At 47.8% G+C, this 18,114-nt stretch overlaps 1 protein-coding gene across 6 annotated transcripts in view; it reads right to left on the reverse strand.

Annotated features, from left to right (window-relative positions):
* The window catches only part of St3gal3 (ST3 beta-galactoside alpha-2,3-sialyltransferase 3), a 216,984-nt gene that overhangs the window by 86,099 nt on the left and 112,771 nt on the right, over positions 1-18,114 (reverse strand). For all 6 annotated transcript variants that reach the window (XM_075947138.1, XM_075947143.1, XM_075947139.1 and 3 more), the window contains one exon: positions 13,664-13,706. In XM_075947138.1, coding sequence (XP_075803253.1) covers positions 13,664-13,706 — 43 coding nt within the window. The remainder of the gene's footprint in view (positions 1-13,663; positions 13,707-18,114) is intronic.

The following is an 18,114-nucleotide window of genomic DNA, read 5'->3' on the forward strand; positions in this document are numbered from 1 at the left end:
ATTTTCCTCGGGGTCCCGGATGACAGCAGCATTTGTGGCCATCATTAGCAGAGCAGTGACAAACTGAGAGTTCCTGGAAGCCAGGACATCAGGAAGGACAACACCGAGCAGTGATGTCACCAGATGAAGCAAATGGTCCTGTGCTGCTTCTGTAAAACGGGCTCCAAAAGGGCACAGCGCCAGAGTCACCACACGGCCACCCATTTCCCGCCACAGGGTGGGGATCTTTGCACGAATGCCGTATCTGACAAAACGGACCAGAAAGGTTCCTGAAGCCAAACGGAGAGAGGAGGGTCTGCGTGGTGACTAGATAGTAACCCAACACATCCAGCTTTTCCACCCACCACCCAGATACTTGGCAAAAACACCGACCCAATCTCAACGGCCCCAGCAACTGGTTTGTTTCAGCAGCTGGGGCTTTGCACGCAACCCCACTCCAAGGTGTGGGGGCGGGGGGCTCCGTGTATGGAGGTCAGAGGAGAACTTGCAGGAACCAATGTCAGTCCCAGGCACTGAACTCGGGTCATTAGCCTTAGTGACGAGGGCCTTTACCTGCTGAACCACCTCCCTAGCCCAGCTGTTTTCATTACAGTTTTTTAAAAGATTAGTTCATTTGTATGAGTGCTTTGCCTACATGCATGTCTGTGCATGTGTATGTCTGGTGCTCCTGGAGGTCAGAAAAGGGTGTCGGACCCGCAGGAACTGGAGTTACATACAGTTGTGCGAGTGTTGATGGGACCCGAACCCGAGTCCTCTGCAAGAAGCCCTGAGCTGCCTCCTGACTACATACCCCTCCATTTCTTTGGCAGAAAGAGCATAGACTTAAACACGTGTGTTTCAGCTGTGGCCCCAGGGCATGGGCGTCCCATGAGAGCTGTACATGTGGCCGAGCACATTCGTAGATGACAGCGTCTGCTGCCACGTGAAAAGGCTGGATACTGCCACATCTTAAAGAGGGAAGACTAGACTTCAAGTGACAAGCTCTCCTGCGTGGTTTCTGTGGCTCTTAGAGGAGGAGGGCTGGCGGGTAGGACAGAGGACGCCGAGGAAGTAGCTTGTCAGTCACAGCCCCTGCTGTAGTACCAATCAACTTCTGCCTTCCCTACTTCTAGCTGGATGGTCAGAGTTATACTAATTTGGAGGAAAATAACGGTTTCTTTTATTTTTGTTACCTGAATTCTCCTCTCTAAGTCACTTGCCAGTTCCAAACTTCTACTTGAGAGACCAACATTTGTGTACACAGGCTTGTCATCTACGGGCACCTCAGCATCTATGTGAGCACCAGAGAAGGGCTAAGTCTCAACAGAAGCTCACAGAAAAGACTTGTGTCTGGTTTCCTTATGTAAGTCAGGCAGGTCCTTATCATTTCCAGACAGCACAGTCCCGAGACCCACTAGGTCCAGGCTTCTCAAAGCAGGCGTATTTATTGGAGTAATAAATATACTTGAGAGGACCAGAGAGATGGCTCAGCAGTTAAGAGCACCGGTTGCTCATCTGGAGGACCCAGGTTTGATTCCACGTGAAGGCTCACGATCACCTGTAACTCCAGTACCAGGGGATGCAATGCTCTCTTCTGACCTCTTCCGGCACCAGGCATGAATGCGGTGCACATATGTTCATGCAAGCAAACACTCATACATTTAAATAAATAAACTTCATGGAGAAGTCTACATCAGAGCAGTGCATTTGTACTATGGAATAGAGCACGGAACTTTGAAAATAAAATGAGGGCTCTTAAAGACCACTCTGCTCTTAGGGGGCCCTTAGTGGGTGTGTTCATCCTCCTTCCACCCAGGTTCTCTGGAGAATTGCTTCAGAAGTACAACACCCTTGGCTGATGCTTCCATGTTGGATCCTGTCCTCAAAATGCTTATAACCCAGAAGCAAGAAGATAAGTCAAAAACAAAACAAAAAAACCTTGAAGGATCAGCACAGGCAGAGACATGTACAGGGTGCAGGGAGGTGAGGCACTTATCCTAGGGACTTGGGAGGGCAGAAGGGTGTTCTCAGCAGGGCACCCAGTATAGACAAGGCAGAAGAGTGAGGGACGCTGTGCAGTCTGTGAGCAGATAGGACACAGTCTATCTGCTGTGCAGTCTGTTCTGCTGCTAGGACAGTAGTCTGCATAGGAGGACTCATAAGCAGAGCGATACACGCATCAGCCTGGGAGAGAAGCGAGCAGGCCTGCTGTAAGGGGTAGCATCGGTTACGAAGAGAAGGGAACTACGGGCGGCAGACAGTAGATGGTGAAGGAAGGCAGTCGGCAAGCACTGAGCAATGGCAGCGGCTTGAGTTTGATTTCTTTCTTTTCCATTATTGTTGACTCTTTAATCACTCTGTGTGACTGGCGGATATCATCGTCATTTTGTAAAGAAGAAAATATAGACATCCGACTGGGCAGGAGCAGGAGGACGATGGGAATGAAAGGCTGTGGTGATGTGGAGTTTGCCCTGCTGGGTACCAGTCTTGCTTTGGCCCAGTGTTTCCTCACTATGCCCTGACTCTTTCCCTTTGGAATGGTAATGTATATTTGGTGCCACTGTACTTTGGAAGTATGTAACTTGATTTTTTTTTTTAATTTACAAGGGGTTACAATTAACAGATTGCTTTAGACTAAGGAGAAACATTGAGCATTGGACTTTTAAACAGTGCTGAGGTGAAAAGACTTTAGGGACTTCTAAAGTTGCACTAAATGCATTCTGTGTTGTGATATAGCCAGGAGCCCATGAGACCCCAGGAGTGGAATGTGATGGTTTAAATGGGATAGCTCCCATAGGCTCATGTTTAAATTCTTGCCCCCCCCCCCCGCTGGTGGAACTGTTTGGGAAGGATCGGGTGTGGCCTGGTGGAGGAGGTGTGTCACTGGGGCTGGGCTCTGAAGTTTCAGAGACTCCAGCCATTCCTGGAGTGGCCTTTCTGGCTCCTGCTTATGGACGAGGATGTGTGTTCTCAGCTGTTTCTGGAGCCGTGCCTTTGCTTTGCAGCCATGGATGCTAACCCTCTGCAGCTGGAGCTCATTAAATTCTTTCTGTTAAAAGGCGCCGTGGTCATGGTGTTTTATCACAGCAACAGAAAGGAGCTAATACTAAAGTCTTCTGATTCCAAAGCCCTTGGATTTATACACGGGCCCCTGTATTGTAAGCATATGCTCTCCTGCTAATCTACACCCCAACCTGATCATTGGACTTTTTAAATTGTTTGTTTTTTGAGAGAGGGTTTCTCAGTGGAGTCATGGCTGTCCTGGAACTCACTCTGTAGACCAAGCTGGCCTCAAACTCAGAAACCTGCCTGTCTCTGTCTCCTGAGTGCTGGGATTAAAGGCGTGTGCCATCACTGCCTGGTTATGCACTTTATTTTTATGAATAATTTTAGAGTTTCAGAAAAGCCAAGCAAATAGAGCCCCACCCTCTTTCCTCCATTATTGATATCTTATATTACCGTAGTTCATTTCACTTTTTTGTGTTAAGAGGTTCTTGGCAGTGGCGCAGCCTTCCTAACGCTGCCACACAGTTCCCCATGCTGTGGTGACCCCAGCCATGAAACTATTTCATTGCTACTTCATGACTAATTTTGCTGCTGTTATGAGGAGTAACGTAAATACCTGATATGAAACCCCCCAAGGGGTAACGACCCAGGGGCTGAGAACCTCTGTCCTCTGGGTTTTGGCAAATACAGACTTATTTTTCTCTTCCCTCCTACTTAGGATCACTGGGGCCCTTCTAGTACCCATAGTTTGGTCTTTTCTGGAATGTCACACAGTTAAAACCATACAGTATGCCAACTTTCAGCCTGGCTTCTTTACCCAAAGAGTCACGTCTGAAGCCTCCTTGTCTGTGAGGGCTGATGCCCCTTTCTTTTTCATGCTGAAGACCACTCTGCCGTCTGGATGTGGTAGCTGTTCATCTTGCTTCTGGTTTGTCACAACCATGGGCATCACCTCTAGAAATACTCATGAGCAGATTTTGTGTGCACGTATGTTTTCAATTGACTCGGGTAACGACTGTAGTGATATTTCATTTCTATTTTAATAAATAAAGCTTGTCTGAAGATCAGAGAGTAAAAGAGCTGCCCTGATCAGCCTTACAGACCAGGCCATGGTGACAGACATCTTTAATCCCAGTGGCCACACTAGTTTGCAATAGAAACGAGGTGGTAGCGGTGTACACCTTTAATCCCAGCAATAGAGAGGAATATAAAAAGGGAGGGGACAGCTCTCAGACAGTCTCATTCTGAGATTCTGAGAGGCAGGATCACCATTTCAGACTGTGATAGAGGTAAGAGCCAGTGGCTGGTTGTTTTGCTTTTCTGACCTTCAGGTTGAACCCCAATATTTGTCTCTAGGTTTTTTTTAAAGATTTTATACTAGGTTTTTTTTTAAAGATTTATTTATTATGTATACAGCATTCTGCCTGCATGTATGTCTACACACCAGAAGAGACCACCAGATTTTATTATAGATGGTTGTGAGCCACCATGCAGTTGCTGGGAATTGAGCTTAGAACCTCTGGAAGAGCAGCCAGTGCTCTTAACTCCTAAGCCATCTCTCCAGCCCCCTTGTCTCTAGGTTTTTATTAGTCATGCTACCCTGAAGGATGGTGATCAGCACATCTGGTTAGACCATATTTGGCTGTAGGAAGTCCTGCAAAACATTGCCAACATGGACAGAATGTTCTGCAGTATCGCTAGTACTAAGTAAGGATTTCCTTGCCAGCACTGGAAATTGTCGGGGTTTGTTTTTATTTAATTTTGGCCACTCTGACAGGGGTGTGAGTCTCTCATTGTTTAAATCCCCCGCACTGGAGACATACAGAGTGAGTGCCTTTTTATATACTGACATATTTATTTGATATCTGTATGTCTTATTTAAAAAAAAGTTTTGTTTTATTCATATGAGTGTGTGCGTAGGTGTGCATGCGCACAGGTGCCTGGCCTGTGGAGTCCAGAAGAGCTTGTCAGAGGCCCAGGCACTGGAGTTATAAGTGGTTGTGAGGTACCTGGCATGGGTGCTGGGAACCAAAGTCTGGTTCTCTATGAGAGCAGCAAACACTCTTAAGTGCTGGGCCCTCTCTCCAGGCCCCATCTGCATATCTTTTTTACAAAGTATCTGTTCTGATCCTCTGCCTTTCTAAAATGGGTTGGTGGTTTTCTTATCGTTGTGTTGTTCAGAGTGAGGGGAAACGTGAGAAGAGCGGCTGGGCAGGCTGGGCAGGGGAGGTCGGATGCGGGTCTGAGCAGATGCAGTGCTCTGCACATGACTAGATCTCTTGCTCCACCTCCGTTGTGTTCTCATCACAGGCCTAAAGGGACATGGCCATGACCAGAAACCTCTAAAACCATGAGCAAGAACAAACATTTCCTCCATTCAAGTTCATCAGAAAGCTGACTAGTGCATGCTGGGAAGCAAGTATATGAGCAGAGAACAGCTGGGAGAGCCAACATGGTGTGCAGGGATGGCTGTCTGCATAAGGTGATGGCCTGGAGGCCGGAGGAGGCTGGACCTGGGATGCTGATGGCCTGGAGGCCGGAGGAGGCTGGACCTGGGATGCTGATGGTCTGGACACAGGAGGAGGCTAGACCTGGGATGCTGATGGCCTGGAGGCCGGAGGAGGCTGGACCTGGGATGCTGATGGTCTGGAGACCGGAAGAGGCTGGACCTGGGATGCTGATGGTCTGGACACAGGAGGAGGCTGGACCTGGGATGCTGATGGTCTGGAGGCCGGGGGAGGCTGGACCTGGGATGCTGATGGCCTGGAGACAGGAGGAGGCTGGACCTGGGATGATGATGGTCTGGACACAGGAGGAGGCTAGACCTGGATGCTGATGGCCTGGAGGCCGGGGGAGGCTGGACCTGGGATGCTGATGGCCTGGAGGCCGGAGGAGGCTGGACCTGGGATGCTGATAGTCTGGACACAGGAGGAGGTTGGACCTGGGATGCTGATGGTCTGGAGACGGGAGGAGGTTGGACCTGGGATGCTGATGGTCTGGAGGCCGGAGGAGGCTGGACCTGGGATGCTGATGGCCTGGAGGCCGGAGGAGGCTGGACCTGGGATGCTGATGGCCTGGAGGCCGGAGGAGGCTGGACCTGGGATGCTGATGGTCTGGAGACCGGAGGAGGCTGGACCTGGGATGCTGATGGTCTGGAGACAGGAGGAGGTTGGACCTGGGATGCTGATGGTCTGGAGACAGGAGGAGGCTGGACCTGGGATGCTGATGGTCTGGAGGCAGGAGACTGGACCTTGGGTGTTGTACTTAAGAGAACGCCAGCAGGACTTGCTGATGGCTCTATTTCAGAGTCAAAGAGGTGATACACTGGCTTTTCACCCAGGCAACTGGGAGGATGGAGCTGCTATTTTCTGAGGCAAGAAAAATTCTGGAAGGCCGGGCTATGAATACTGGAGCTTGGTTCTAGATATGTGAACTGTGAGAAGCCAAAAACACAGCCAAGGGAAGGAAGTCCTGGGTGAATGACTCTGAAGTGTGGGAAAAAGGACTGAGCTTGATAAAAACTTGGAACTCATCAGCATGTAGAGGACTCATAAAGCCGGCAGACAGATGAGGTAAGATGGATGAGGTCATCTACATGACTGTTAAGAGGAAGAGGTACCACAGAATATCCAGCATGGCACCAGGCATAAAATGCTTCCCTTTGCAAGCCATAAGGCAGAACTTGGCAAGGCTGTTTTAGAATCAGTAAATTTACCTCTGGCGGCCTCCCTCATCCCTCTCTCGTTCCCATGTTTTGTTGTTGCTGCTGCTGAGACAGTGATAACTAGGTAGCTCAGGTTGGCCTAGAACATGTGACCCTCCTGGCTTGGCCACCCCAGGAGCTGGGAAGACAGGCATGTGCTGCCACGTTCCACCTCTTCCGGCAGCGCTTCAGACTGGCCCAGGTTTACAGGCCTTTCTGAGCTGGCCTGGCTTCCAGGGGCTCTTGGGGCTGAAAGCTCCTGGTTTTACTCCTTTGTCTTCACATGGAATTCTCCAAGAAATTAGACGGAGCATTTGAGTCTCTATGAACCTGCACGGCTGGTAGCTCTTGTTCACTCTCCCCATGATCTCCCTGGTGGTTTTCTCATCATTTGCTCTCCAGATCATGTTGGCCTAACTTTCCCTCACCTTGCTCCTTACTCTAAGGTTCTGTTATATTCCATGAGGCCTCCATGCCTTTGTATCTGCAGCCTCCTCGGTGAGTGTTCTTTTTACCTTCTGCTCTCAGAGCAGCCTAAGGTCTCCTCTGGAAACACCACTTCTATCTCCTTCCATGAAGGGTATTTTGTCTCTGCATTGCACACCCGGGGATGCCTGACACCATGTGTCTGAACCATCGGTATAGAGACCGCCCTTATTTTAGAAACCCAGCAGGCATCGCTTACGCCGCCCAGCAGTGCCACCCTTGCTGCTGCTGTCGACCCTCCTCCCCTGTTCACTAAGCTAACGTGGCGCACACTTTTCGGTTTATCCTACGCACAAAGCATACAGTTGGTGTCAAGATGTATTTGCTAAACAAATGAATGCACAGATGAAGTCAGGTACAGATTTTGTTTGGAAGTTCTGTCTTCTCTGGCAGTAAGCCAATAAAAGACCCCGGATTAAGATACAGGGGTCTCTGCATCTCATTCTGGGGTCAGTACTCTTATGGGAATCTGATACTTACTGATTAAATAGAAGCCCAAAGTCAGAGCTAGTGAGATGTAGACCTTGGCATTTAAAATTTATGCCCAATTCCAGAGCCTCTTTTTCGTTTTAATTTATAGTTACATATTTATTAATTTATTTACGGTGTGTAGGTATGGACACATGAGAAGAGGTCAGGGGACAACTTAAAAGAGTCAGTTCCCTCCATCATGTGATTTCTGGGGATCAAACTGAGGTCAGCAAGTGGCTTTACCTACTGAGCCATCTTGCCAGCCCTGTTTCCTTCCTTCCCTCCTGCCTTCCTTCCTTCCTCTCCTTCTCCTCCCCTCCCCTCCCCCTCTCCCTCTTGGTCTTTCCTTGAAGCCCAGGCTGACCTTGAACTGCCATTTAGCCCAGGCTGGCCTGGAACTGGAGATTCCCCCTACTGTTGACTTCCACATACGGGGATTACAGGTATGTGCCACCATGCCTGGCACCCACAATTTATGTTTTCAGCTACCAAAAGGTATTGTCTTCCCGAATGCTTGACTTTGCACTGAGCTTCAGGTTCAATGGCAGGCTGATCCTGTCAAGCAATAAGGTGGAGAGTGATGGGGTAGGACACCCAACATCTCCCTCTGGTTTCCAAACACAGCACATGCGATGCGGCACACATACACCCCAGATGGAGAGAGGAAGGGAGGGGCAAAAAGGAATATCCCCAGACCTTTAAGTTTTTGCTACCTGGCTTGTCTCCTAGCTTACTGTCTTCATTTGTCTCTGCTGCTAACCCCTTCTATTAAGATTTAAAGTCTGACTATTGTAACTTTGTGTTGTATTAGGAGCGGTGGGGCTGCGTCCCCGGCACCCAGCTGCCCACATGGCTAGCTTATGCCCCAAAATAATTACATGGAAACTGTATTCTTTTAAACACTGCCTGGCCCATTAGTTCCAGCCTCTTATTGGCTAGCTCTTATATATTGATCTAACCCATTTCTAATAATCTGTGTAGCCCATGAGGTGGCTTACCAGGGAAGATCTTAATCTGCGTCTGTCTGGAGTGGGAGAATCATGGCGACCGCCTGACTCAGCTTCTTTCTCCCAGTATTCTGTTTTGTTTACTCCACCCACCTAAGGGTTGGCCTATCAAATGGGCCTAGGCAGTTTCTTTATTATTTAACCAATGAAAGCAACAGATTAGAAAGAAATCACTCCCACGTCAACTTTGATTTCGAGAAGCTCATTTATTTATTTATGATCTTTTAAAAGTTTATTTATTGAGTGGTGACGGTAGGTGCGTGTGTGCTACGGCCTAAGTGTGGAAGTCAGAGGACAGCTTACAGGAATCGACTCTCCTTTTACCGTGTTGGTTAGAAAGACTGAACTCAGGTGGGCAGGCTCGGCTGCAAGCATCCTTCCTGGCTGAGACATTTTGCTGGCCCGATTTATTATTTATTTATTTACTTATTGGTTCTTTTTAAAAAAAACTTTTTTCTAATTTTACATACCAATCCCAGTTCCCACTCCCTTCTTCTTCCCCCCCCCCCAAACCTCCCATCCACTACTTGGAGAGGGTAAGGCTTCCCATGGGAAGTTACCAAAGTCTAGCACATTGTTTTGAGGATAAAGGCCCTCCCCACTATATCTAGGCTAAGCAAGGTATCCTTCCAAAGAGATTGGGTTCTAAAAAACCAGTATAAGCAGTAGGGATACATCCTGGTCTCACTGCCAGTGGCCCCACAGTCTGCCCAGTCATGCAACAGTCACCATACTCAGAGGGTCTAGTTTGGTCCTCTGATGGTTCCCCCACTGTCAGGCGGGAGTCAGTGAGCTTCCATTAGCTCAAGTAAGATGTTTAAGTGGGTATCCCCATCATGGTGTTAACCCCTTTGCTTGTATTATCGCTCTTCCCTCTCTTTGACTGGACTTTGGGAGCTCAGCCTCGTTTTCTGCTGTGGATCTCTGCATCTGCTGCCATCAGTTGCTGGATGAAGGTTCTATGATGACATTTAAGATAGTCACCAATCTGACTACAGGGCAAGGCCAGTTCAGGCACCCTCTTCACAACTGCTTAGGGTCTTATGGGATACAGATCTAAATAGAGAATTCTCAACAGAGGAATCTAAAATGACTGAAAGACACTTAAGGAAATGTTCAACATCCTTAGCCATCAGGAAAATGCAAATCAAAATGACTCTGAGATACCATCTTACACCTATCAGAATGGCTAAGATCAAAAACACCAATGATTGGGCTGGAGAGATGGCTCAGTGGTTAAGAGCATTGCCTGCTCTTCCAAAGGTCCTGAGTTCAATTCCCAGCAACCACATGGTGGCTCACAACCATCTGTAATGAGGTCTGGCACCCTCTTCTGGCCTTCAGGCATACAGACAGAATATTGTATACATAATAAATAAATAAATATTTAAAAAAACAACAAAAACACCAATGATTGACAGATTATTCTGGAGAGGATGTGGAGTACGGGGAACACTCCTTCATTGCTGGGGGTGTACAACCTCTCTGGAAATCAGTATGGTGGTTTCTCAGAAAACTGGGAATCAGTCTACCTCAAGACCCAGCAATACCACTCTTGGGCATATACCCAAAGGATGCTCAATTATACCACAAGGACATTTGCTCAACCATGTTTATAGCAGCACTATTTGTAATAGCCAGAATCTGGAAACAACCTAGATGCCTCTCAACTGAAGAACAAATAAAGAAAATGTAGTACATTTACACAATGAAGTACTACTCAGTGGTTAAACAAACAAACAAACAAAACAGTGACATCTTGAAATTTGAAGGCAAATGGATGGAACTAGAAAAAAAAAAATCCTAAGTGAGGTAACCCAGACCCAGAAAGACAAATACAGTATGTATTCACTCATAAATGGATATTGGATGTAAAGCAAAGGATAAGAAGCCTATAGTGCAGAACCCCAGAGAAACTAGGTAACAAGGAGAACCCTAAGAGAAACATACATGGATCCCCTAGGAAGGGGAAATAGACAAGATCACCTGAGAAAATTGAGAGTATAGGAGTTGGGGGAAGAGGGGAGGGAAGGAGAAGAGGAGGGTAGAAGAGGAGAAGAAAGAAGAACTTGAGGGACAGGGATGGTCAAGATGGGGGAAGGACAGAGAGGGAGAGTAAGGAAAGAGATATCTTGATTGAGGGAGCCATTATGGGGCTAGCAAGAAACCTGCACTAGAGAAATTCCCAGGAATCCTCTTTATTTATTATTTTTTTAATCGAAGGTTCTATTTTACAGTTCTTAATCCTACATAGTTCAGTCTTGTGTGGTACACAGAATTATTTTATGACCGGTCATTCCAACTTGAGAAATCTCTGCCAGGTGTCCCCTCCCATGGCCTGCTGTTTGTCATGGTCCCTGCCAATGACGGTTTGTCGTTCCCTTGTGCATTCTTCTCTACTGTGAACTGCTCATTTCTTTGAATGGCTACTTGCCAGGAGTTCACATACTTTTCTCGAGAAGGTTTGAGTGTGCTGCTACCAGGTGCTTGGCGGCACTTGCCAAATCTGGGGTGTTTTACACGTGGCCTTGGGAGCTCCTAGCTTACCCGAGGATGAGACTCTGGGAGTCAACTGCAAGTGTCTTTGTCTGCAGACTTTTTAGCCTAATCCGCTCAGAGCTAGGGTAAGCACCTGATAATCCTGGCCTAGAGGTTCAGGGTTAAGTCTAGTTTATTCTTACACAGAGCCCTCTGCGGTTACAGTTTAGCATGGAAAGGGTTAAAAAGTGGCAACTATGGAGACATTAACAGGTTCTGACTGGAAGCTCTAGAATCTAACCAGAGCCTTGAAGAGTAGGGAGTGTGGATAAGTGGATGGTAGAGGGGCAGTATTTAAAGAGAATGCAGCAGACATCTTACAGAACAGACATTTTTATACTCAAGAAGCTAGATTAACCCGAGTTAAGATGAACAAAGCAATCCTTGCATTTGCATATTTACAACAGATTATACAAGGCTTTCTTTCATTCTTTATAAACCACAACAATGTAAGTGAATAGTCCATATTTTTCATAAGGAAAAAATTGGGGTTCAGGAAGCTTGAATGGATGTTTAAGGTCACATAACACAAAGCAGCAGAGGCAGGTTATAGCCCACCCCTCACAGTTAGCAGGAAGGTCCTAGCCTGCCCCTCACAGTTAGCAGGAAGGTTCTAGCCTGCCCCTCACAGGTAGCAGGAAGGTTCTAGCCCACCCCTCACAGTGTGGCAGGAGGTTCTAGCCCACCCCCCCACAGTGTGGCAGGAAGGTTCTAGACTGCCCCTCACAGTGTGGCAGGAAGGTTCTAGCCCATTCCTCACAGTGTGGCAGGAAGGTTCTAGCCTGCCCCTCACAGTGTGAGTTAAATACAGGGCTAAGTCAATTTCTTGGCCAAAGTCCAAATCTCATCAATCCACGGAATTGGCCTGGTACGCAGCAGCAAGCTCCACAGAGATCTATCCCATACCGCTCAACTGTCAAGACAGCGGGGTGGGCGCTGCCTCTTCCTCCACTGCCGAAGACAGCTTCAACACTGCCGTTGGCACGTCCACGGTAACATCTCCTTTGTGCATCTATACAATCCGACTTGGTAATTACTGCCTCGTTGCTGGTCTGGAGGCATTTCACTTGTTTATGGCTTATACTTGATTTGCTTTGCTTTTCTGTGCATAGCACTGAACAGAGACATTTCCAAGAGGAAAGCCTGCGACTCTTTAGCCCAATCAGGACCACACCCCAGATGTTAATATGGGCCTGCCTTGTAAAAAGAGATCATACAATTCTTCCCTGGAAGCGGCCTCTGTGACATCTAAAAGCTGGGAGACCTACAGCGCCTGAACGCATAGCTCGAGGCACCAGAGCCAAGACTCTAGATTCCAGGAGAAGAGGCTGGCCGCCAGACAGTTCCATGGGAAAGCTTCACATGGATGATTTAATATAGGTGTGGCTATTACCAACTGAAGCAGCTGTATATAAGACCTTATGCAAAAGGGCAAGGAAGGAGATGCAATTGTGATCTTCCACAACATTATACCTCAGGGATACAGAAGCCCACGATGGCTGACAACAGAAGGGACTAAGTATCAACCACGTGAGTGATCCTGTACAGGGAATAAGCGAACAGAATGGACAAAGATCCAGCTTCTAGTGTGATGATCACATGGGGTTGTGTTCATCCATCTACCCACCCACCTCCTCATCTATGCATAAACCCATCCATGTTAGCCATCCATCCACCCACCCACTCCACTCCTACTTAGCCACCCACCTCCTATCCATCTATCCAAGCACTCAGGGTTTGCTGAACATTTAGCAAAACTACACCTATGGAGCTTTGGCACACGAGAGACCAGGAAAGACTGCTGGAGTACTCACAGGTCCCCGAGTTAACCAGTTCAATTAAATCCTTCTAACAACTTATAAAGTATGGATACTCTTCATCTTACAGACAAAATGGGTTCAAAGTAGCTAAGGCACTTGCCCAAGATCACAAGTTCAGTAAGTGGCAATCTGGGATTTGAACCAACCTTTGCCTGGCTCTGAGCCTATGACCTTAATAAATTAATAATCATCACATTTATAGGATAGCCAGACAACTGGAAGACAACAGGGGTAAGAAATTCAAAGGAAACACAGAAGACAATTTGGTGTAGAGAGTAAGTAATCCTGGGGTTTTCCACGCGGCATAACAGGGACAGGCAGTGCTGGGCATAGGTACCAAACCTATGAGAAGCAGACAGGGAGGTCTGCCTGTGCGAGGAAAGACGGCTCAACCGACAGAAATGGGAAGCAAGCACAGGTCTGCCTGGTGGGAGGGCATCTTTGCCAGTTTCTCCATCACGCCCACTCTGTGGGAGAAGCTATTCCAGGGCCCTATACACAGGAACATGCTTGAAGATTCTGCTTGCAATCTGAGGACAGAGACCCCAGGGAGTTCCCCCAAAACTAAAGAGGTAAGAGGGTGGCCCTTCCAAGCTAGACCTCGGCTCTTACAGATGTCTGCCAAGAGTCAAACATTTTCCCATTCTACTTACAGTTTAGAGTCCAGCTTCAGAAGGAAACCCAGCCGATCATACTCTGAAAAGGAAGAGCAGAGATGTCACCATTGCTACCACTGTGGTCGCATTCCCAGAGCTACGCCATGAGGTCAAGCAGTGCTTGGGGAAAACATACACAATTCAAATGCTTCAAAGAACAGAAACACATATGCCATAGCCAAATTCAGTCACATAACATGAACAGAACACTTATTTTGTCTTGGAGAGCCAGGTTCGGAAGCAGCTGTTTTCTAGGTCTCTGCGGCCATCCAGTCCTATGCTAATTTCGAATTGCTTTCTGGGATGAACAAGGCGCTTGAAACTGAAATTTGGTAAATCAGAGACTGGACTCTGAAGAACGAGACCCGAAGTCATCGCAGGTTCCTCTAAGCTCCGAGCACAGAATCTGGTCAATGAGCTGGTCTCCTCGTGAGCATCTGCCGTCAAGCTGACACAACACACAGCTATCTCAGGGCTTCTCATTTGGGGGCTGCCTTAATCAAAATGACCTGTGGCCAGGTTCCTGAAGCATTTCCTGAATTACTGACTGGTGGAGGGGGGTCCAGCCCACTGTGGGTAGTGCCATACGTAGATGGGCGTGCCTAAACGTATAAAGGAAGCCAACTGAACAACAAAGGGGAGCAAGTCAAGCAGCACACCTCCATGGTTTCTGTTGCAGACTTCTGCCTTGATAGATTTTAACCAGTAAGACCAAATAGAACCTTCCCCCAGAGTCAACTTGTTGGTGGTGATATGGTTTTTCTTGTTTGTTTTCTTTTTTGGTTTTATAAGATAGTTCTTCTGTGTAGCCCTGGCTGTCCTGGAACTTAATCTGTAGACCAGGCTGGTCTTGAACTCATAGAAATCTGCCTGCCTCTCTGCCTCCCAAGTGCTGAGATTAAAGGCGTGTGGTGTGCCACCACCCCTGGCCTCAAGCCGGCTTTAGTCAATGTTTTTTTCACAGCAACAGAAAGCAAACTAATTGGAGTGAAGACAGAGTCAGCCACGAGATCCTCAGACCCACAGCAGCAACTCTCAGTGTGGGAACCATGAGACTGTGGGGTCCAAGACCAAGAAAAGGAGACTTAGGAGCAAATATTGGCCAGGTGTTTATAGTACACCGAAGCCCCTAGCATTTTAGTATTTTACCATGTTTTAAAGGGAGATTAAAGCAGTCTGTAGTGGTTTAAATGTGAATGTACCCATTGGCTCTGCATTTGAATGTTTGGTCCCTAGCTGGTAGCACAGTCTGGGAAGGCTTAGGAGGCGTGGCCTTGTTGGAGGAAGGACATAGCTGGGGGTTTGCCCTCCCTGCTTCCTGATTAAGGTTCAGTAAGCGAGCCCTCAGCTTCCATCTCTAGCTGCTCACAGCTGCCCTGCCCCTCCATGAGCTGCCCTAACCCTCTATTAGCTGCCTGGGTCATGGCGTTCCAGCACAGCAGTTGAAAAGGAACTAATATACATTGGGTAGACATGGGCTTCCAGAAAGGACTCTGGTGGAGGAAGAGAAACATACAGAGATAAAGCGCAGCTGAGGGGACTATGCCACCAGCGAATGTCCCTGGGCCCTGTGTGCTTGCTGCGGATTTCAGATCTGTCTCCAAGATTTTCCACAGCTCGAATGAAATACAAAGCATGGATTTCACGGCTCAGAGTTTCCATACAATAAAGTGGGAGAACCCTGGCTGTTATACTTCAAGGGTGTTTTCTGTGGCCTCAAAAGCATTTTTTTTTTGCACAAGGAAAACGATATAAGTGCCATGAAGTCGTTGCCTCCACCGCCGCTCAATGATGGCCGGGTGCGTCTATATCAAAGTCAGCTGGCCTGCCTCTGACAGCTCACTCTGAGGCTGAAATGGAATATCAAGACCAAAACTCAAAGCAGAAGAGGCCGAGCAACAAGGCTTTCAGGGAACTCAACTTTTAATAAGCAATCAAGAGAGAGAATTCATGCACATCAAAAAGTACCACAGAGAACAGGGCGGTGGTGGCGCACACCTTTAGTCCCAGCACTCAGGAGACAGAGGCAGGTGGATCTCTGAGCTCGAGGCCAGCCTGGTCTACAGAGAAAGTTCCAGGACAGACAGGGCTACACAGAGAGACCCTGTCTTGGAAAACAAAAAACAACAGCAAAAAGTACCACAGAGTCATCCCATGAGGCAGTTAAGACAGGCACCTGGCTGTTACAGTCAGAGGGCTATGACAGGAGGGGCGTGCGTGCGTGCGTGTGTGTGTGTGTGTGTGCGCGCGCGTGTGTGTATGTGTGTGTGTGTGCGTGTATGTGTGTATGTGTGTGTGCGCGTGCGTGTGTGTGTGTGTGTGTGTGTGTGTGTGTATGTGTGTGTGTGTGCACGTGTGTGTGTGTATGTGTGTGTGTGCGTGTGTGTCCTGCTCTACCACTCCCCACTTTATTCCCTTGAGACGTGGTCTCTGATTGAACCTGGAGAATTACTGGTCAGCAAGTGATAGCAATCCTCCTGTCTCTGCTCATACAGAGCAAGGCTATGGGTACGCATGGGCAAACCCTACTTCTTATGTGGGTGGTGGGGATTTGAAGTCAGGTCCTCATGCTTGCTCAGAAAGTGTGCTTACTTATCCTCAACCTGAGGGAAGACATCTTCTCAACACTGAAAGCATCAACAAGGTCACAAAAAGAAACAGAAGGCTTGTCTCCCAGGAGAATTCCCTCCAGTAAGTGAAGTGTTCCTCAGATCATTCTAGTTTTTCTCTGATTCGAACAGAGACAGGACTTTACTTCATATGTTAGGAACTTACAAAAACCAGCAAGAAAAACAAAAAGGCTTCCATTCTAAAAACTAAAGATACAATGAAAAAAAAAAAGAAAAAAAAGGAAAAAAGATACAATGAAAAAGAGTTGCTTTCAAAGTTGAATATTCTTTCAACACTTGTATTCCAGCATTCTAGGGAAAAGAAACATCACCAGCCTGCCTGATACTTGTCGTCTGTCCGTCTGTCCCTCTGTCCCTGCGTGGTGGCTGCCACACTGCTGTTCTCCATAGCTAAGGGCGCACAGTGTACCACACCCCAGTGAACTCCTTCCAGAAGTCAGAGGAGGCCTTCCCTCTAGCGGGGAACCCAAGCGTCAGGTGCCAAGCAAGAACACAACACAGATAGGGAAGGAGAGAATGCAACACCCTTCAGAGCCAACACTTCATACCAATTATTCTAAGTGTTTCCAAAATTAAACCCAAGCTGGGCATAGGGGCACAGAGCTACAATCCTGATTACTCAGGAAGGTTGTTAAGCTTAAAGGCAGCCTGGACAATTTGGCAAGACCCAAATCTTAAAATAAAACTTTAAAGAGGGCTGGCTGGGGATGGAGCTCAGTGGTAGAGTGCTTGCTTTGTATGCCCAAGGCTATGATTTCAATTCTTTTTAATTGTTTCTTTTTGAGACAGGGTTTCTCTGTGTAGTCCAGGCTGACCTGGAACTCACTCTGTAGACCAGGCTAGTGTTGAATTTAGAGATCCATTTCTGCCCCCTGCCTGCTGGGATTACAGGCGTGCACCACCACTGCTTGGCTGACTTCAGTTCTTACTGGAGGAAGTGGGGCAGAATGCTATTGAGACCACGGAAAACCATTCTCACCACTGTGTTAGTACTTTCCTTCTTGTTGAGAGAAAACACGTGACAAAAGCAACATAAAGAAGTGAGGTTTATTCTGGGTCACAGTTCAGGGCACAGGCTATCCTGGTGAGGCATATTCTGGTGGTAAGCACCTGAGGTGGTTGCTGGTATAGTCAAGGGGCTGGCAGCAATGGAGGCGCCTGCTCAGGTGGCTCTCCCTTCTTATTTAGTGCAGGACTCCAGCCCGTGGAACGGTGCCACCCAAACTTAAGGTGTGTCCTCCTGCCTCAGTTAGCATAGTTTAAGAACTCCCTCCCAGACGTGCCCAAAGGCTGACGTCCACGGAGATCCGAGTCATCCGGTCACAGGCACAACTCGCCATCACCCTCACGGAGTCACTGCATAGCAACCGTGATTATTCCAAAGCCATTTTGAGCTCTGTCCTATAACACACACACACACACACACACACACACACACACACACACACACACCAGTGCTGGGAGTGAAACCCAAGGTTTGCGCATGCCGGGCAAGCACCCTGCTACTGAGCTCCATCCCCAGGCAGCATGGCCTTTCTGAAGAATGTCCCTTCCAAGGCCTCCCTGGTCTACTCTTTCAGATGATTCTTTTCAGTCCGTAGGAGCTGAGCCCCATTCGTTACTGATCTTCTGATGGGCTTTTGCTGCTGTTTTTCAAGGTGAGGACTTAGGTTCTATTTTTAAGGTAAAATTCATCAATCTATAAAGACAGGGAGTAGACTGAAGAAATAGTACCTATAGATTGTGTACAGAAACCAAAACGTGCCTACGGCAGGATCCAAGGATCCATGCCTACATCAGGGTACTTAAGCAAACTGC

Source organism: Microtus pennsylvanicus, chromosome 13, assembly GCF_037038515.1.
Source record: "Microtus pennsylvanicus isolate mMicPen1 chromosome 13, mMicPen1.hap1, whole genome shotgun sequence".
NCBI lineage: Eukaryota > Metazoa > Chordata > Mammalia > Rodentia > Cricetidae > Microtus > Microtus pennsylvanicus.